The 22,195-nt window shown below is 39.4% G+C and overlaps 1 protein-coding gene and 2 non-coding genes across 3 annotated transcripts in view; 1 reads left to right on the top strand and 2 right to left on the bottom strand.

Moving 5' to 3' along the window:
- Positions 1-663: 663 nt before the first annotated feature.
- On the top strand, positions 664-737 carry Trnam-cau (transfer RNA methionine (anticodon CAU)). Its single transcript has one exon. It is a non-coding gene; the product is annotated as a tRNA-Met (tRNA).
- A 2,098-nt stretch (positions 738-2,835) lies between these two features.
- Positions 2,836-2,906, bottom strand: Trnag-gcc (transfer RNA glycine (anticodon GCC)). The gene has a single exon. It is a non-coding gene; the product is annotated as a tRNA-Gly (tRNA).
- Positions 2,907-4,731: 1,825 nt separating this feature from the next.
- LOC141910409 (potassium voltage-gated channel subfamily KQT member 1-like) overlaps positions 4,732-22,195 on the bottom strand; it is a 68,875-nt gene continuing 51,411 nt past the window's right edge. Inside the window, 12 exon segments of the mRNA XM_074801148.1 lie at positions 4,732-5,481; positions 5,884-5,980; positions 6,259-6,460; positions 9,768-9,865; positions 14,790-14,807; positions 15,899-16,131; positions 17,193-17,381; positions 17,619-17,729; positions 17,985-18,113; positions 18,545-18,720; positions 18,888-19,014; positions 21,295-21,385. Of these exon segments, the coding sequence (XP_074657249.1) occupies positions 4,732-5,481; positions 5,884-5,980; positions 6,259-6,460; positions 9,768-9,865; positions 14,790-14,807; positions 15,899-16,131; positions 17,193-17,381; positions 17,619-17,729; positions 17,985-18,113; positions 18,545-18,720; positions 18,888-19,014; positions 21,295-21,385 (2,221 nt within the window).

The following is a 22,195-nucleotide window of genomic DNA, read 5'->3' as shown; positions in this document are numbered from 1 at the left end:
TTTTCAAAACTAACGGCTTTTCACACAGGGCCCTTTATCATAATAGAATTTAAATAATCTACCATAATTTGATTTGAGTTGATTTTGATTCTTAGTCAGCCATGGACCGGAAGTGCGTACCTCGTGTTCTGGTGGAAAAAATAAGACGTGTAATGATATGATAATCAATAATACTAATAATAATAATAGTAATAATTTTAGAATAATAACAATAGAAATCGATATTTGAAACTATTGATACGTGCTGATGTTTAAAAAGTGCTTGCATATGTATCACAGCAAAAATACATCGACAGATTCGAAACTAATGAACAACCGCTTCATTTTGTTGTTCCATATCAAAATCGATAAATCGATCGTTAAAACGTTTGCTAATTTGAATATTTGAATCATTTCGCGGGTTAAGCGACATTGGCGCGCTCGCGGTCGTTATTTTCGAGAAACAGTCGTCGCTTTGAATCGATGTCAACAAATCACACCGAACACAATAGCAGACGACAAAGCTCACAACGACAGACGACAGCCCTCACACACGGCACACGGCACCCGTTCGCACACGCGCACGTACTCACGCGCGCTACGACCATTCAAATCATATTCAATTCTTCACAAACACGAATTATGCGACCATTGACTCGGTGACATGCTATGTGACAAATAACCGCCTCGTTGGCGCAGTTGGTTAGCGCGTCAGTCTCATAATCTGAAGGTCGTGAGTTCGAGCCTCACACGGGGCAATTCAGCCCTCGGCGGTGCATTTTGACTTTTTCTTTTATACCCAGGAACTCAACCCATGTGACAATATGTCTGCTAATTACATTTTATAGTGACTGGTAACCTATCTTTAACCTTACATATCGAGTGAAGTTGGTTTAGTTGCGTGTATAACGTTTGCCCAATCTAAGGATTGAATTATGTACAGGTAGGACTCATTGCGCCCCTGGTGGTTCCTCGATTGCCGCAGGAGGAATTATGTAAGCGCCCCTGGTGGTTCCTCGATTGCCGCAGGAAGAATTACGTAAGCGCCCCTGATGGTTCCTCGATTGCCACAGGAAGAATTACGTAAGCGCCCCTGGTGGTTCCTCGATTGCCACAAGTGGAATCACCAGCAGCCCTGTAACAGTATAACCCAGGGGCTGCAGTTGCTCAAAAGTTAGTTAGAGCTAATCAGTGGATAGTTGACATAGTGACAATTATTGATACATTCCAGCACACACTCCATACACACACTCATATCTGAATTCATCCACAATTCACGAATAGGCATTTTTCACAGTTTCCAGACGCCAACAATCATTCACACTAATGCAGCTGTCAATCAACTGTCTGTACCCCGCCCCCTCAGACGATTGTCGTTTGATTGGCGAAGTTTGGACGAACACATTTTCCACAAACGGTGTACGACCGTCGTCTAAAGTTGATGGTTCAGACATGACATCCCGATTCATTTTCAATTACCAATGTCTGGTGTACTGCCACAAGGGGTGGCGACGCTTGAATGTTTCAAGCATTTTTTTTGAAAATGGTGAATATGTCACTCCGTCAAACGTCTGACGGGTGTGAACAGACAGCAAGTTGATAGCTGCAGAAACCGAGTACACCTCGACTCACACACCCCTCTCAAACCACTTCCAACTATCCGCCCTCCCCCCCCCCCCCAAGAAAAAACTTAACTGAAGCATACACTCTGTTCACTCAGTCCTGGCAGCGGTTGTCTCCACAATGACCCCGTAGCTCTACGATCCTAATGTACCCAACTGTGGTACATCAGACACTGAGGTTCTTGATGAACCCCTTTAGTTCAGTCAGTCCCGGAAGTGGTTGTATCTACAGTGATCTCCGTCACTCTACGATCCTAGTGAACCCAACTGTGGTACATCAGACACTAAGGTTCTTGGTGAAACGCTCTGTCGATCATACTGCTGCTGCTGCTGCTGCTGCTGCTGCTGCTGCTGCTGCTGCTGCTGCTGCTGCTGCTGCTGCTGCTGCCACGAGAAACGTTAACACAACTCAAATGGACAACATTTGATATGCAACAACAACATTTTCTAACAGATAATTCCTTTTTGTAAGTTGAATTTGCTTGCGTTAGTTAGTACTGAGGTAGAATTCATTAGTGATGTTAGTTCATCAGGACCCAGTTCCACAGTTGTGAGTTAGAGTTAACTCTGAGTTAAAGTTAGTTCATTTTCAATGTTTTAACCCAGGGTCAAATCTTAACTCAGAACTGTGGAACTGGACCCCAGAGGTCACCAATCAAATGAAGTCTTTCAGACCCAGTCCACGCTTTTCACCGGACACGAGTTAGCATTATTTGAATTATTCTGATAAACAGTTAATTATGTCATAACGATAAAAATACACAGCTGCCTCTAAACATTTAACGATATAATCGTAAAACCTGAATGTAAATAACTAGCAACGGTAACGTAGCAACGGAAACAATAGCAACGATTCAAACAACACATTCACACAACCTGACGACTCGTAGTTCCAGGCAACGCTGTTAGTTTTGTTCGCACGTTTTTTTTCTGCACATTAGAATATTGCTGATTCGAAATTGATTTAACAATGATTCAACTCCACGTGACACGTTGACAATTCTGTCAATCACTTATTCGAATCTCTCATGCTCCGCCCATTTTCGGTTAAACAACGCTCCCGATTTTCACTCCTTTCACAACTGCTCTCTCGTCCATTTAAATAGGGTCAGGGTTTTAAGCAAACCAGCCGATGAGTAAATCAAACTAAATAGATGTCTTCGATAACCCTAAAGACATCCCAAAAAATTAATGCTATAATCAAAGCAAAGACTGAATTGCAAAAAAATAACATTGCATCGGCCGGGAATCGAACCCGGGCCCCCCGCGTGGCAGGCGAGAATTCTACCACTGAACCACCGATGCTCGTTATATCTGCCACAATCTGAAGTATAAAGGTCCAATCGAGGACAATTGCACCGTGCAGGTGTGTTTGACATCGATATATTCTTAACGTCAGGTGTTTGAAAAACATACCGATTGGATGTTCCTCGCGCCATCTGGCGGGATAAACAAAATTTCAGCAATATACATCCGACACCACTTGTTTATTGTACAGCAGTCAAACAGCAATCATTCAGTAACAAATGATTTATTGGAATATTTCGACAGACATTCACCGGGTCCACAGTCGTGTCTTCAGCAAACAGACCATTAACCCATTATTGGAACATCGGATACGCAATCTCAGAGACCAAGCCTTTAATACCATAAGATTTCAACTGTTTTCATTTATCTCCCTTTCACTCCACTCACCAATCATTCGCACACACACACGCACGCACGCACACGCACACGCACACGCGCACACTACGCGCTTTCTGAGACGTATATATTATTTTCTATATAAAAATCAACAACCAAAATGAATTAGCAAACGTTTGACAGACCAAATCAGACAACTGTTTCTGGAAATAAGGATCACCGTGAGTCTCTGCAGGGTTCCTCCCTCGGCACGGACGGGAACCTGGTGACATCGTGAGACTCTGCCAGGTTCCTCCCTTGGCAGGGATTCGAACCTGATGACATCGTGAGACTCTGCCACGTTCCTCCCTCGGCAAGGATTCGAACCTGATGACATCGTGAGACTATGCCACGTTCCTCCCTCGGCAGGGATTTGACCGGGATTCGAACCTGATGGCATCACGAAACTAGTAGTTTTTACCGATTGCTTCAAAGATCGAATTTTAGTGTGTGTACACAGTGAAAAAGTGTGTTTACGTCACAACAATGAATGTGCATTGCTACAGTACGCCGGAGTGGCGCACTGGAGCAGCAGTACGCTCACTGAACATTCAATCATAGGAATCTGATTTCTAAATATATTCTAATAATAATAATGATAATGATAATAATGATAATGATATCAATAGAAATAAAAATAATAATAATGATAATAGTTATAATAATAATGGTAATATTAACAATTTATAATTATAACTATAGCCTATTGATAAAAGATTTTTCTTATGTACAATTATCAGTGACGTGACAGCAGAGCGTAACTCCTGAGCTTGACGCTAGAGGGAGCTACCGAAATAGTAATAAAAATCGATTCATTTATTTACACATCAATGAATTATAAACGTTGAACCGTTGTCGGCTGCGATAGAGCGCGTTGGCGTCGGTAAGACTTATCGTCATCCTCCGGCTGGGATTCGAACCCAATGGAATCCTCGATTGCCAGAGTTGCGCCGGCGGAAGTCCGTTGTTCATTTACCGCGATATTTTGAGTAGCGTTTCTAATGAATAAATTACACTGATGAAAGACTAAGATCTATGGCCAATTTGTCCGTCGTTTGGATACTTTTCAAAGTTGACTCTATATTTGAAGCAGTTATAGGCTGTGTATTGTACCATACGTCTCGTCCTTTCGCGAAGTTTTCATACTTATTTCAAAAAGTGGTTTCCTTCATTCAATATCAAAACTGCATCAGACTCCCTCTATCGGTGGTTGTATTATAAATTACATTTACTTCTTTTGACCCTGATATAAATTCGTTTTGCCCCGATCGAACATTATTTCTCGAGCTCGACGATAAAATCGGAGCCTTCCGTCGCTACGCAACGATAACACAGGGCATAGTCGTGTTCAAGGTCGTGTGGAAACGGCCGCCATTTTTATATCGTTTTATCACAGATCATTCACAATAAAAGCTGCCCACGCGTTCAGGGCCCTGGGGGGCGAAGATCAGCAAAGGGTTTTCCGCAGTTTCACAATTTCCGGTCTCATCGGCACCAACTGGTTGCCGTCTGTGTTCGTTCGAATTGACTCGTACGAGGGTGGCTCCGACGAGTTGGAGCTGTTCGCCGTCGTCGTCGTCGGCGCTTGCGGTGATGACGTCACCGCTACCGACGATGACGTCACAGCAGACGATGGTGGTATGAGCGATTGCGTACAGTCCTCGCTATCGTCTGCGTCGCTGAAGAACTCCGTTTCGGTATTGCATTCCGAATTGTGTTCCAACCGCGGCGAGTTCAAGGTCGAATCAGGCTCAGCGACGTTCACGTCGTTACCACCAGGGGGCACCTCGTCGGGTAGATCGATACTCATTTCTTGCATACGCGGTAGACTGGGATGCGAGGCGGAGTTACGCGTGCGCGATATAAGACCCCCTGTATCGCTCAGACACCGATAGGTGACGCGCTTTTTCATGCGCGGTCCCAGATCGGATAGATTACGATGCATCGGTCGATCCGGATTTCGTCCGGTAGGTGTCGACGGTTCGCTAGCGTTCTTATCCACTAGAATCGGTTTAGGTTTCATGATCGAAGTGGGCGTGGTCGTCGATGACGTCACGTCGGCGATAGCCGGTATATTGGCTGATTGTTGTATCTGTTGTTGTAGCTGTTGTAGTTTTTGTATTTCTTGTGTTCGCTGTCGTCTGTCGTCTTTCTGCAGTTCGATGAGCACGTCGATCTTCTGTTCGATGTCCTCGACCTCGAAACGAAAACAAAATGGCGGCGAAATTAATGATATTTCAAGCTGATGATAATGATGATAATGATAATGATCAAATGATAATAGTAATATTCCTCCATTTTAATAACAAACTTTTATATATTTTTATGAATACAGCATTAAATGATGCACAGTTAGAAGACGTTTGGCTAAATTACCGCCTAAGAACCGTTTTACACAACGACCTAAAGCATGGTGGGTTCGAGTCCCCCATTATTAGGATTTCTTTATACTGAAAAATGATATTCAAAAAAATTTCCGTTTAAGTAAAAGCGTTCGGTGCTCGACAACAGCATTGTGGGTTCGAGTCCCATATATTTTGGTAATAGGCCTAATTTTCAAATATCATAGGATAATTTGATTTCTTTTTTTTCTAATTACCTGTCGTTCCACTTTGACGACACGTGACGCTAGGCTGACTTTTGAATCGTAGACATCTTTGTTTTTTGAGCCCTGTTTACCGAGAATTTGATCCAACCTTAAAACAAAACAATTGAATATTATTCATTTTGCACTGTAGTTACAAGTATATACTCACAGAATAAATTAACATATATGATATATTTTCAGAAATAATATAAATTTCAAGAATCACAGTGCTGGGATGCACCACAAGCCTTAAAGGCTGTGCTCAAAAGAGGCGTGGAACCCATGATATGAAAATAGGGAATCATAAATGGAATGTGATGAAATGAGACAAGCAATATTGAATTTTCACTACGAATGATGTCAGTATAGTTTATTTTTTGCACAGACCTGGCTTGAAGCAGTTTAATTCTTGCTAACATGTCGACATGACCGGCCGAATACTGTTCGATGACGTCTTTCACGTCGTACGGTCTCAGCGCTTCTTTGAACTTTTTACGAGCAACGAAATAGCGTATTTTTCGTATCGCTCGAATTGCTCCTTTGTGCATTTCGGTGAGTTGAGTTATGCCCTGATATTCGGGCTCTTCGTCTAGAAAAATGAGAGAAAAATCTCTAAGCAATTTGTTTTAGGAAAAGTATTTTTGACCCATTTTATTCGTATACTAAATGAATGGAATTCCTGATCGAATATGCGTCATTTTGTCGTAAATAGAAAGTCGTAATCTAGCAATGTCGTAAATTGAAAGTCGTAATCTAGTAATGTCGTAAATTGAAAGTCGTAATCTAGCAATGTTGTAAATAGAAAGTCGTAATCTAGTAATATATATCCCATCAAGAATTCCATACTGTAACCTATGCTTTGAAACAATTAGAGTCTTTTCATGTTTGTTTTATCAATCATTTCTAAATTGAGTTGATCTGTTTTAAAATATTTCTATTTCTGAGGTTAAAAGATATTTATTTCGTTCAAGGGTTTGATTTATAACGGGTGCGTTGATTTAAGAAACAAAGCAAATTCGTGTCGGAATTGAAAAAAGCATTTTGAAAACTTGTCAAAAGAGTTTAGAATTTCTGTAAAATTATTCAATTTCTGTCTAAAAGTGATATGCGTTCTAAAAAGCGTGATAGCGCGTTATTTCGTCTATTAAATCGGCGATACGAACCAGACTCTGATTTCTACAAAATCGGGATTCGAACCCGATTTATTTATTATTCCAACCGAAACTAAATTTTATCCCTAAAATCAAAAGTCAAATTCAATCAAGAAATATGGCGATCTCAATGTTTTTTAATCAACTTCGATAATCGTTTTTCGTCCATGCAATAGTTTCTTAAACAGCTTTCTAAAGAGCTTCCAACAACGTGCAAGGATTCATAGAACTCTTAATCATTTAGAAAAAAATGACCCAGTTCCACAGTTGTGGATCCAGTTCCATAGTTATCGGTTCAGTTCGACTTTAGACCGTCAGATATTCCAACTCGCAACTTTGAATTGTTGCTGTTCTTTTTAAAAACATGAAGTAATAGAAATATAAATTAATCCAAAAATTCTAATTCAGTTTTTTCTTGGAACTGGGTTCTGTTTAAACCTCGATATTCATATTAAATAAGAAAAAAATGCATCAGTTCTTGAAAATAAAAACAATTCAGATAGATTGAAAGGTAACCTGTTCTTTGGAGTAAAATAATTCACACATCAAAGAAGCATGCAGTAGAAGCAGGACATCAAAATAGAATAAAAATTAGATAGATAGTCTCCTAAAAGAATTAACCATGCCAAAAATTTTATTCATTTTCGTAGCGGAAACGAACTTTTCTACGAAGGTATTTTAAATCGATTCGAATTGAACGTGCGTTCCAAATCAGACAATGCGTCGAATGTGTGCGGCAAAAAGGTGTCGATATTTATATTTCTGGGCTCGATAAGGACAGAATTATAGACAGCTTTAATCATATCAGCGGGTTGCGTAAAATCGGGTGAAAGAGAGTGTGAAATTCAATTCCATCCTCGCATTAACACAACAAATCGTGGCCAATATAGGAAATAACGGTTTCCTGTCCATTTAATAATTTTGAAAAAAATTAGAAAAATCGGTATAGTCTTTATTTTTGAGCATCAACTTACAAAAAGTCCTAAAATCAAAACCACAGACAAGATTTAAAAACAATTCTATTGTGTGTTTCGTCTCCACAACGAAAAAAACCCCAATAAAAACCGTCTGTATTGTTGAATTTGTTATATAAATTCGTTGCCGTGGTAACGAGGTGGAATTGAGAATAAAGGAACGTGTGACAGATCAGAATTTTTTTCAAAAACAAAATCTTATTTTCCGTCATTTTATGACTAATACGTTACTACTAACTGTGGAAGGACACGTGACATCTTTTGTTGTTCGCTAAAAAATCTGTAAATTGAACATTTATATTGATCGACAGAGATGACTTAGAATAATATCTGAATATTGTATGATACATAAAGAAATCCTGAGTCTAGTTGCACAGTCACTTCAATACTGGTCTGAGACCATCTTAGTTCTTAGGTCAGTCTAACAACATGAGACCAGTCTAAGGTCAAATTGGTTCTGCATCCGATCTAACAACTTGAGACCAGTCTAAACTCATTTTAGTTCTATAACCAATCTAACAATTTAAGACCAGTCTAAACTCGTTTTAGTTCTATAACCAATCTAACAACTTGAGACCAGTCTAAGCTCATTTTAGTTCTAAAGCCAATCTAACAACTTAAGACCAGTCTAAACTCGTTTTAGTTCTATAACCCATCTAACAACTTGAGACCAGCCTAAGCTCATTTTAGTTCTAAAGCCAATCTAACAAGGTTAGACCAGTTTTTGGATGGATTTGAGACCACTTTTGGACATAAGCCACGACTGTGCAACTTGGCCCAGAACTGAGTTGCATAGATATCGGAGCAAAATAATCTTTGGCAACAATTTAAAATTTGAAATCTGTCAGTTACAACCGTGGTTTGTCCATATTACTATCGATCGCCAAGGTTAATTATTTTGCCCATGGGCGTCAGTCCTTCCAATCTATGTAACCAGACAATAGTTTTTTCGCTACATTTAACCGACACCATCAGATTATTTTTAGTAACAATTGAATACGTTGAGAAATAGAACAAAAAAGGAAAAATGGGGAGAAAAAATAGTTAACGCTTCTTAGCGCACGGGGTTTACACTTCATAACGCACGGGGTTTTATCAGATTCATTATGGAAAACGCTACAATACACGTTTAATTGTCGTCTAGACAATTTCGATATTTCCCATAATACCCGCTGTTGCTATCATATAACTCATTGTTGAGCGTTATTCAAATTTCCACTCAACAATATATTGACGTGTCATAGCAACACCATATCCGAGGTATTATGGGAAGTGTCGGAAATTCATTATTTAGTTCAAGGTCACCGAACTCCTGGGAGACGGTTTCAGATATTGAATTATTGATTTTTTTCTGGTAGAAAAAAAAGAAAGAAGTATTATATATATATATATATATATATATATATATATATATATATATATATATATATATATATATATATATATATATATATATATATATATATATATATATATATATATATATGATACGTATATATGTTCATACGAAACATCGTCTGGATGGGAAACCATTGACAACTAACATGTTGGACAAAATGACGTCACCTCAACCGACATTTAGAGATTTCATCGAAGCGCAAAAGACACGATTGAACGAAGCAGGAAATACGTACACAGTCACGTGATTAAACCGTTAAAAATGGCGGTGACGTCATTATTGACCTACCGTCGTTGTTTTCGAAACAGTCGTGGCCTAATATCTGCATAGCTTTATACGACGAGGCGGGCGTGGCCAACGTGGAGTTCATACCGTCTGATTGGTCCTTGTTGCGTGACGTTGTGAATGACGTCACCGAGTTCTCTTTCGCAATCGGCGCATGGTCACCCATAGCGAGGCTCACGTGACTCCTGAAATAGCCAATGAAAACGGAGAACTGATTAGTTCGACCGTACAATAGCGGAAACAAATTATAAGTTTAATAGCGGCCATTTTGGATGCGAGACTTTGCGAGAAGTTGCATCACGATATGTATGTGTGCATCGTACATTTATATCCATTTCGCAATGAAAGTAGCCATCTTGGATTTTTATGAATAATGCCAAAATTCGGCGTGACGGTTTTCGCTTAGCAACCGACGTAATTTCGCAAAGTCTCGCGTGAACTGATCAAAATCCCGCGAGATCCAAGATGGCCGTTTTAAAGGTGGTTCTCGTCTGTATAGACACCGTGCAGCTGTGCGCTTTTATCACGTGACCGACACTATATGGTCAAAACAATGAGATATCATTAATAAAAGTTTCTGACGAGCTAACAAGCGGTTACGTCACATATTACAACGCCCTCTATTGGCAGTCAAACGCAATAACAGGGTTTTACATGACGCATCCTCGAAATTTGTAAATGACTAAATGGCAGGCGAACTGTGACGTCACACGTGCACGGTGTCTATGAAACACACACATATATATATATATATATATATATATATATATATATATATATATATATATATATATATATATATATATATATATATATATATTGTTTATTAGTAGTATCGAATACATTACCGCAGGATCTGGAAAAAGCTTCGATAAGAAAATCATTTCATACCCGTAAAACACGATAAACGTTATTCAAACGCAAGCAAAATATATACGTCTAAATATCTACGTTAAATTCGATAACAATGCTAAAGATTATCATTAAATTCCCAACGTACATGCATTGTTACAAATTAAGTTATTCTAATTAAAGTAATTCTAATCAAGCTAATTAATTGTCATTAAACTGACTCCCCTAAACATGTAAAAACTAATTGTGGCTAATTAAGTATAATGCTAAGTAGAGGTGTCCTTTCAAGACGTCCACGAATAAAGTTCGCGGAAAGTTTTAGCTTTAGACGGTTGATTTTGACATTTTGTCTTCATCCAAATCATTGAGTTAAGAACCAAAACCAAACATTTCTGAGTAAAAAGTATTCGCTAAACTGAACGTCCGAAGTTGGTCTACCTCTGAATTGTATACCCGTTGGCCAAAGACTTTTTCCAGTTATGAGGAGGGTGTGGCGACATTTTATAAAGTTTTAAACATATTTTTGGAAATCTTTTTTTCACACAGAGCTGGTTTAGATGTTCTATGCAAGAAAAGTGGAGGGAAAAACCACGATAAAATCGAACTGATTTTAAGATTTGAATTAATTTAAAAAAAATACAACATCGAAATGTCTTTTTTAAAAAATAAGAAATTCAAATCTATATTTCCTATCAATAGATTTTCTTCTGAAAAAATCTCAAACCGAAAATAGAAAAATAAATTTCGACAACTAATGTTAAAAATGCGCATGCTACTTTATTGTCGGTTTGCTTCCTGTTTTGTTTTATGGTTTTGTTTTTCTGAATTTATTTTTTCCCAGTAAATAAAGACAACAAATAACGGTAAATAGGACGCATGCTACGGTGAGAGTTTTCATTTCAGTGCTGCCCGTGTAGTTATTGGTTGCGTCGACTGTAAATAACGACGAGAGAAATCCCACAATAACGAAGCAGGCGTATTGATGATGGCTAACAGTTGTTAGCCATCATCAGGCGTTAGCCATCATCAGTACGCCTGATGATGGCTAACAGTTGTTAGCCGAAACGTCGCTCCTCAAATACAATCATTCTGATATAGAATTTTTCAATCTTGGCTTCGTTATTGTGAGATTTCTCTCGTCATCATCATACACGGATATTGTGTATCTTCTCGTCTAACTGTGAATAGTTTTTCATATAACTTCAATTGGCTTCAAACTTAAAAACACTTCGTTCGAACGAAAAAGATTTTGTGGGAACGAAAAGAAAACAATTATTTTTCACTTTGTCATATCCGGGGCTCCGTAACGTACATCAGATACAACAGAAACGCGTAGAACTTTATAGGTGTAACTAGTTTATTCGATGCACGAGCTTTAAATAATTAGCTAATAAATAGTTAGCTTCATCAGGTGAATGAACAATATCTGCTTAAATACTGTTGTGTCTCCATTGGCTAAACTCATTCACCCGGTGAAACTACTATTCATTAGTAGCGAAAGCTCTAACGTCAAATAACCACTAGTTCCATAAGTACTACTCATCTCTGTTGTATCTTTTCTACACTCAGTAAACACAAAGCCTCTTTACAAATTATTACGTGTTATATTACAATCGTAGTTTCAGTGAGTGTTGCATGTGATGACGTATCGTAAGTGTTAATTTTAAGGTTTGTGAGATAGAATACATGATTTGTTAACGGTTTGGATTGTTTTAAGTGGGGAGGGGGAGGGGATAATTGTAAAATGAGGGGGCAAGGTGAGTGAATATATCTGAAATGATAACGGGATTTGTGATGATGTGTGGTTGATATATCAAACTTACTATCAAAGAAATGGTTGTTTTAAAGTGTGTTCCAATGTGATTTCTATATGTGAACAGAAATATGGGCCGAACGTTTGCTCGTCGGGGGTCTTATGACATCTTAGGGTCTTAGAAATATCGAAAAAATGATATTTTAGTTTTTTGCAGATACTCGGAATTTTCGCAGTCGAAACTCGGAAAATATCAAATTCGTTAACTCGAAAATTTCGGACTCGAAACTTGTTTTGTACTCGAAAACTCGAAACTTTCTGAACTCACCAACGAGCAAACCCTCATCCGGAAGCAATCAATCATTTTCCGTCAAGTTTATTCAGTTTTTACGAATGAAAAATGTTTAGAAATGTGGGATGAAAAAGAAGATAGAAAAAAAGAAAGATAGGAAGAAAGAAGACGTTTGAATTCATTCTGATTTGGTTTTAAAATACTATACCTCACTGGGAATGGGGACAGAAGGTTAGGGTTGGGTAATCTGAAACAAAATGGGTTATCCATCGTTTAATTCAAATAAATAACGCTAGGGGGCGTTGTATTGGTCAGCTTCTAGAGAAGAAGTATAGTGTAAACAATAAACCCTCTTTTGACGGGGGTTCATGTTTCAAGCTATCAAAAGAAAATGTTGAAAAAACTTTCGAACATTTTCTTTTTCAGTGTAGACGAGACCCATTAAACATCGATATAATAATAGTAACAAATTGCGATAGTCAGAACGAGGCAAATAATAGTGGGTACCGAATAATATCTACGAAATGTGCAGAATTTATTTGGGCAGCTATAACCTCTCCCCTCACAGCTGTAGCGAGAGTAGAACAGTCGTGATAGGTTCTCGGTGAACCCACTCCCCTCGCAGCTGTAGCGAGAGTAGAACAGTCGTGATAGGTTCTCGGTGAACCCACTCCCCTCGCAGCTGTAGCGAGAGTAGAACAGTCGTGATAGGTTCTCGGTGAACCCACTCCCCTCGCAGCTGTAGCGAGAGTAGAACAGTCGTGATAGGTTCTCGGTGAACCCACTCCCCTCGCAGCTGTAGCGAGAGTAGAACAGTCGTGATAGGTTCTCGGTGAACCCACTCCCCTCGCAGCTGTAGCGAGAGTAGAACAGTCGTGATAGGTTCTCGGTGAACCCTCTCCCCTCGCAGCTGTAGCGAGAGTAGAACAGTCGTGATAGGTTCTCGGTGAACCCACTCCCCTCGCAGCTGTAGCGAGAGTAGAACAGTCGTGATAGGTTCTCGGTGAACCCACTCCCCTCGCAGCTGTAGCGAGAGTAGAACAGTCGTGATAGGTTCTCGGTGAACCCTCTCCCCTCGCAGCTGTAGCGAGAGTGGAACAGTCGCATAGGTTCTCGGTGAACCCACTCCCCTCACAGCTGTAGCGAGAGTAAAACAGTCGTGATAGGTTCTCGGTGAACCCACTCCCCTCACAGCTGTAGCGAGAGTAGAACAGTCACGATAGGTTCCTAGTGTATTTGGTTATCGATAATACATGTACATGTACTTCAAAATATAAGACATTACTCAGTACTTAGAATTTTGGCGGTTCATAATAAACATAATGTCGAGATCAATAGATTTATAAGTACTAGTCGTCGGCTGGTACGAGGAAGCATTGAATCGTCTGCTAGAGGCCCGATACAGATACCAATCGGAAATATGTGTGTGATAGTTTTTATTTTTATAAAGAATGTGCTGAGCACAACAGGAAAAGCTAGACTCCACACTGCGTCAAATATAAACACTTATCATTCTGTGCCCATCGATCGTTCATTCTGTCATCACCTATGGGGATTCCCCGTGACGTCACCGAAGATGCGTTGAGGGAATCCCCACTAAAATGACGTCACACGTAGATGGTTTTTTCAAAATGAGTAACGATTCCATCGACCAGTAAAACAGAACGGTTACTTGAAGCTTTTTTAAAGATCCATGCACATCGACCATTTTCAAAACCCGAGAACCAATGTTTACTTCGATTACTAACACGCAAAATGGCGGCCGAACACAGGAAATACATACATGGTTAGACACAGTTCCACAGTTCCGGAGCAATATATTCAGTTGGTTCAAGAAGTTATTCTCCAGATCTGTGGATAATGGTCCTAATTTGAGGGTAGCAATTGGCCTGACTTGTAATATAATTGAGCAAAATTAGAATTTCACTCAACAATGTCACGGTTACCATTGACGACACTGAGATTCCCATTGAACCAGAGTAGAAGTGTAGAAATATTGGATGATAGTTGGTTTTGAGAACGGACACTAGGAAATATATTGAGACCACAAATAAAATTCAATGATTCAAGTTTTAGTGGTTTGAGATTAAAAGAAGAGATTTGGCGGCCATTTTGCTGGTTGTAATGTCGGCAGAGACGGAGTAAACGAATAAATGTGTCCCGGGTTTTTGAGACAAGGTGTGAGGAGCTAGAGGAGATTTGTTTCGCTTACCACGTTCTATTTATTAAACTGAAGGATAAAAAAATCGTAGTCACAACTTATAATTAATAGAATATAATACAGCAGGGCAACTTTTGCCGCCTTTCACAGGAAGGGGGTTAAATCAATCGACTGAATATTTGGAGACTAGTTTTGGCTTCTGAAAAATCGTTTTGGGACACGCTAGAGATGAAATTGACTAAAGAATGATTCACTTAGACGAATTCACTGTTTGCTTTAAAGAAATTAATTTTGGATACATCAAGCGAATTTTGCCGTTTTGCCGATTTTTGCCGTTTTCGGCAGGACAGGGATTAAAGATAGATGATTACGTCGTGAATGTTGGCAAATTTGGAACTCGTTGAATAAATAAAAATTGAAATTGAATTACAACAAACCTTTCGAATTTCCGTTCAACGGTTTCGTAGGATAAGATATACTGATGACGTCACAAAGGGGGTTGACAGGGGTGCAGATGGTTTAAAAAGTTGGGGAGCACAGGACGAAGACATTAAAGCCCGCAAAGCGTACACGAGTGCACACATGATTCCGTGTGCCTTCGTGTGCGCCAGGATTATGTGCTTTCATCGCAAAGGACAAACAGCATATTTTCGAATATTCAAAAGCGAGATTCGCAAAAATGAAAGTTTTCGCCTCAAGAGCAGCCATCTTTGACCTCACGCGGTTCAAGCGCGAGAGGATAGGCAAAAAGGATCTGGGCAAAATGTATTATGATTACAGTCGTTGCCAAGCGCGGCGATTCGAGATTCGTACGAAATGAGGGATAGAACCAAAAATACAAATAAAATTAGTTTAGGATTTCGACATTTTCGGATCAAATGCTACGAGCCTTTTTCAGAAGTCGTATTGAATGGAGTTTATGAAAATGGAAGGTTGCATTCGAACCAAAAAGTTGTTTTTCTTCTTTTATTGAAAAGACAGTCACTCGTCAATCGAATCTGAACCTTGACATTTTAACCAGGTCTCGCGTGAACTGGTAAAAATCACGCGTGATTCAAAATGGCCGTTCTTTGAATACGAAACATATTAGTCGTATATTATACTTTTAGCGCGTTAAGTTGCAAAATGTTGGTGAACGACGAAGAGCGGATGTGACGTACCTGTGCAGCGCCTCTGTCGACTCGGTATGTAACGAATCGCTATCACCCGTATATGTTTTACGTAGAGGATTATGCGGAACGCGAGGGGAATGTTGCGGCGGGTTGCGGTCTCGTCTGCGAGTCGAAAAACGACTGACGAACGACGAATTATGCTTGAATCGATCCCTCTCTCTGAAATAGAACAGGGAAACAGTTAAGATAAACAGCATTGTTTCCCAAACACTCTGAATTATCTTATGATTATCATTTTTACTATTTAACTAATATCATCATCATCATCATTATCACGATATCACTATCATTATCATTATCATCATTATCTTGTAAATGATGAATAACACTGAGTCCCTGTTGTTAACAAATAATCTCAAACCCAGATGAACTCAAAATTCCCAAAATGCTTCCTCGAGCTAGTGTAGTTTATTCTTGGAGTAATCAGACTGATTACAACAAGGTTTTTTCAACGTTTCGACTATATCCTAATAGCCTCATGCAGGAATGCTGTGGCACTAGTTATTCACTGGAAAGGTCAATAAGTACACATTGAAGGTTCAATAAGTACACACTAGGGGGCGATACACACGTATTACGCACACACACAGAACAATATAACTTTTAGCATGTTTTGGGATCGAGGTTCGGTCAAGGGTTTCTGAACTACAGGTGGCGTTGGGATACTCAAAGGTCAAGGTTACGGTTAGATATATAGATATACAACACTGCACCTGTTACTACGAGCAACAATATCGATTGACTATAATGACGTGACCCTTCAACAGAGGGAGACACTGACCTAAAACTGCGTGGTCTATTGGCTAACCCTGTGCTGCTGTAAAATCAATAAATATATAAATATTTAATAATTGAATGATGGTTTGGGCGGAGTTATACTGTGGCAATCGAGTATCCACTAGGTGGTGTGAGTATGGAGCTGTCCTTCAGGTGTACTGTGAAATTTGCCTTCTGTGGCAATCGAGGGTCCGCCTGTTGGCGTTATTGTTAGTTAGTTCTCCACGTGTGTGGTGGGGTCTGCCTTATGTGGTAATTTAGGGTCCGTTAGGCGGCGCCAGTGTGAAATAATTCTCCCACGTATCATTTGGAACTTAGAAACCTGCTGTGGCAATTGAGGAGCTGGTCAACGAGGTGGGGCTAGTGTGGAGTAAGTCTTTCAAGTGTAATAACTGTCTACTATTAGGTCGAATAAATTTCCCTTTTCAATTTAAGTTCATATATTGAATGATAATGATCTTGCCCAGATTGCACCGGTCACCGACAGGGGGCGCGATGATGATACTTACGATGACGGGCTCCGGCACGGCACCAGGTGGATCTTCCACGTGGCGACCGACATTGAATTTTCGTCTGCCGCGTAACAGCGCCACAGACTCTGTATAAGAGTGGCCGCCGGTACCCGGCGTCTTATCAGGTGCTTCTGACGCTGGTGCTGTTGAACTTTCAATGCAAAACCTGAGCCTAAAATACCCTGGAATAAGAAACAAACTGACCCTAAAATACCCTGGAATAACAATACACATACAAAATGATGATGAAAATAATAAGTAATGATTAATGACTATTAAAGACAATTATGACAATTATGATTGTGATATTTAGTTACTGCAGAGCATTATCAGCATCTTTATAATAAACTCTTGAATATGTCGGAACATTTCCGAAAAACTGAAAATCAATTTGATGGTTGATTAATTAGAGTACTTACGGCGGGTAAGGCAAAAAAGGAAATTCCACATAAGGCACAGAAAGCCGCTATTAACTTCCCGGCCCACGTGACCGGCACCGTATCCCCATAGCCCACTGTACATAGCGTTATCTGCAAAAGGAAAATAGAAAAATATATCATATACTTTCAAATATCGTGATTGTTTACGACATTTTCACGAATTTAGAAACGAAATATCTAAAACGATAAATCTCGAATTGATATACATAATATCAAGATTTTTTAAATAATATATCATATGCAAATTCAGAAAAAGATATTTAGATTTTAACGGCGTCTTTATCTAAATAAATCGTGATTTGAATTTATTATTCGGTGTTTTTGTGGTTTGTCTGTAGTACGTACCACGCCCCACCAGAGGGAGTCTGCATAGGAACCAAAATGTTCTTTGTTCTCATCTTTTTCGACGAGATAAACGAGAAACGATGAGAATATTAACACTAAGAAACCAATATATAACGTCGTGAACATTTCCTGCGGAGAAAAATGAATATTGATAATAAATATAGCCGCAAAGCAGCGATTACGGGTTTTGTGGAAAATTAATAAAAATCATAATAATGATAATAATGATAGTAAAAATTATTATTTATGTAACGGTGAGAGAAAGTAAAAACTAAGAAACAGTTGAATAACATCGTGTACAAAAAACATGTGGCGAAAAAAATTTAAAATAAATATAGCTGCAAAGCAGCGATAATGAGTTTTAACCCAAACAACATCATTCACCTCAAAACGGAAATATAGCTGCCAGGCAGCGATATTGGGTTTTCCGTAGATTTTATATTCTTAGTGCAACTAAATTTTACTGAATTTATCATAAAAAGAAACATAAACCATAAAACTTAAAAGTTTATTTTTTAGTACACGATGAAACTGAGATTGTAGCACCTCCCATAACTTACCTGTCTATGAGCCCATATAACTGAGCCTAATAGTTTCCACGACCCCCCACGACGGTCTACCCGTACCATACGTAATATTTGAAAGAACCTAAGACCTCGTAACGCCGAGGCAGCGAACATCTGACCACTGCTTCCTAATCCTAGAGTAATTATACTCGCGATTACAACAATGAGATCTGAAACGGATGAAATAATTAAGAAATTCGTCATCAGATGAAAATCGTATTCTTGAAAATTTGCAGACATTGGGGATTCGAACCTAATGGACTCGCAAGTAATTTAAGAGTGGGGCCGTTAGATTCGTTAGGTTTGAATCCTGGCACGATTTACGTTACCAACTTACCAACGACACACAGTGGTCTGCGAGCGAACTGCATACGACCCTTACACTCCTGATAACGGGACCGACATCCGGCTGACCACATCCTCAAGCAGTACTCGGTAAAAAACCAGAACACCATCACGATTTCCTGAGCAGAGTCGAATATAGAAAAAAAAGGATTTGAATAATAAACGGTTTCAGCGTCAAGTTTAATTATCCAGATATTAACGAGTCGGGTCTCTGTCAATGACTAATAAAGGAAAACTTTATTTTGGCGAACTGTTAAAGCCATACATGGACGAAAACCAGTGATGAGGATTTTTATTGAAAATAAATGCAGAGCGTTTAGGATAAAAAGAAGATTTTATGTTATATACAAAATTTGTCTTCGTGTTCCGCATCAGGAATTAGACCAATCACGTGTCTAGTTAAATAAGATTCAATATACGTTTCTAATCATCATTCAAGGAATTAGAAAAATTGTGGATGGATTTTAGATTGCATTTACAATTGATTATTGACGAACTTTCGGATCAAAACGCCTTACGGAGAACATGTGTTACAGACAGAAGATTTCTAATACGAATTATAATTTGAATCGCGCAATTGTTTAGGAGCTACTCATCGAAACGACTGTAAGACAAATTCCGTAGACGGTGAAACTACCGAAAACTACCGAAAACACGGGATTTAGTGTTTTTGTGTTTCCACAGTCAAATCCACGAATTAGAAACGACGTTTATTATAGGAATATTATAAATAACATGCAACATGCAGCAAACACCGTAGAAGACACCGCAGGTGTGGATTTAGGGGTTGGACTCGGGGTCCGGACCCCTGCCTTTCCCGAGAGGCTGCCCTTTTCATCGAAACAAAGACCGTTGAAACTCGTCGTTTCGTAAATTGCATATTTTCTGATGTTTCAAAAATATCTAATATCTAGGGAGAGACCCAAGCCTGACACAGTGGCCTTTTCTTTTTTACAAGATCCCGGCCTTCCATATACCCTAGATCCAATCAGCCATGACCCAATTCCACTGTTTGACTCATGTGTTATAACATCGAAAATGAACTAATTTTAACTCAGACTTCACTCTAAACAATAGAACTATAGTCCCGAGTTCAACTAACTCAGCTGACTCACAACTGTTTGAACCGGGTCTAGAATATTTCGAAGGAAACCATAAATCAAACTCCTTTGGCCAAAATACCTGCTTAGAACGAATAGTGATAGGGATCATTCAAGTGGGTTTTTTTTTAATGCTGGTTTCAAACTTCGAACCATAGTTTAACATACGTAACCAGGAGCACGCCTCATATCTCAGAGGATTGCAGTCGAAAACAGGTTTAAGTATGAACGACGGTAATCCGAGGCCGACGCCCTACGATTAGTATTACCTTTTCAACGTGCTATATTGTTGTAATAGTGCGTGCCGTGGTTGTCGTGGATAATGAGACCACGTGATTACTCCTCGGTGGATAATTATAAATCTGACTGTAACTGCGGTGATTGTTGTACGCTGTGGTTGCGTGCACTTTTGTGGCCTCTAATTTATCGATTAGTCTTCTATATTATAATATACACAGATGAGATTATTATTGTTAATTGATAGGTGACGATAGCATTACGGGAACATTATGTTTTTTAAAGCCCAATATTATTTCATAAACGGGTCGAAATGTTATAACAATTCTAAACTGATGGCTCGATGACGATCCTGTCTCGTCGGTCCTGTCTCGTCGGGATTCGAACCCAGTGGCATCTGGCAGTTTCACCTCCATCAGGTTCGTAAGATAAGATTAGATTAAATCCTATTTCACTCCGAGAATTGTACACGGATATAAAATCGATTATTGAAAATGAAAATATTACGCAGAACAAAGCAATTGGAAAATAGTTTGATAACAATAAAAATGTAACAATTTTGAAGATCGCGAAGACACTAACGACATCTAGTGGGCATGAGGGTATTGAAAAAAATAACCCTAGAAAGTATTTCATCATTAGGAATATTCGAGGATATTAACATTCCGCAGAGACTCGCGCAAGCAACGTGGGGATAGGATTTTAAGAGGAAACACTAACTGCAGCGCCACATGGTGGTGGTTCTGAGAAGGTAAATTGACACTGGCGCCATCTATGAAAGAGATGGCAAGCTAGGAACTAGCCCCGATTTACACACAAACTCCGTATAGAGATAACAACACCATGGATATACTGTAGAGGGCGTTGCATGTGACGTCATTGATTGTATTTTTATCCAGACCCAGTTCTTGATTTCTATATTAAGATATGACTCAAGAACGCGAGCTCTTTGAGTTGACTCACAACTCAGTGAGTCGTACAACACTTAAACTATGACGTAACACACGTGCGAGGACGAGCGACCTCTACAGGGAAACGACGGTACAACACTGATTTTCTTACCAAATAAAATAATATTTGACTTGCAACAAGTGTGTATTGTTTAACAGTTGAAAAAACGCTGAACAGCAAACACATGAAAACCATAAGAAATCTGAAATATATCAACGATAATACAACGTTATGAAATAAATTACACTACAAAGAAGTTTCTTCCCGTTGACAAGTAATGGCTGTCCTGATATTCTTAATTAAAAGAAAACGAATCCATTCTCATGAAGAAAAGTTTACATTTTTGAACATCATTTGTTCCGCCCTAAAACAATTTTTAATCGGTTGTAAGCTATAATTGAACGGGCGAGGGGTGGGGATGGGGATGGGGGTGGGGGTAGCGGGGGGTAATCTATTATCGGACCCAATAAATTGAACACGTTGAGGTCACAAGCGCGAGAGTAAAGCAGAAGCCAATTAACCGTGTCAATAATGGACGGTAATGTTATACAGGATGAAAGGAAATTGATAGCACCACCAGCAGCAGCAGCAGCAGCAGTCATCAAAACCATCGCGGCGCGCACGGTTCAGAATTAAACATTTTCCCAATATTATATGGATCCGAATGTTCAATTATAGATACTGCGTAGATGTTGTTCATATTGCGGTGTCTACTTTTTAAGATTGATTTTGGAGAGAGATATTTACAACCACTTCAAACGAGTACGCGCGCCGCGAACGACGGTACGATCGCGTCGGCAATGGCGTTTATCGTGTCATCATTGCCGACGCGATTGCATCGATGAAGAAAAAAAGAAACTCGCGGCGGATCGGTACGTTTGCCGACGCTTACGTACCGATCAACGAGCAACTAGTCGATTCGATAGATACGATCGCGGTAGCTTCGACGCAACGAAGCTACCGCGAGGAAACCTAAAACATGTTCAGGTTCGACCCCACTTCTACCGAACCA

This window comes from Tubulanus polymorphus, chromosome 8, assembly GCF_964204645.1.
Source record: "Tubulanus polymorphus chromosome 8, tnTubPoly1.2, whole genome shotgun sequence".
NCBI classification, from domain to species: Eukaryota; Metazoa; Nemertea; class Palaeonemertea; order Tubulaniformes; family Tubulanidae; genus Tubulanus; species Tubulanus polymorphus.
The sequence above is the reverse complement of the archived record's forward strand: the minus strand, read 5'-3'. Positions and strand labels throughout refer to the sequence as shown.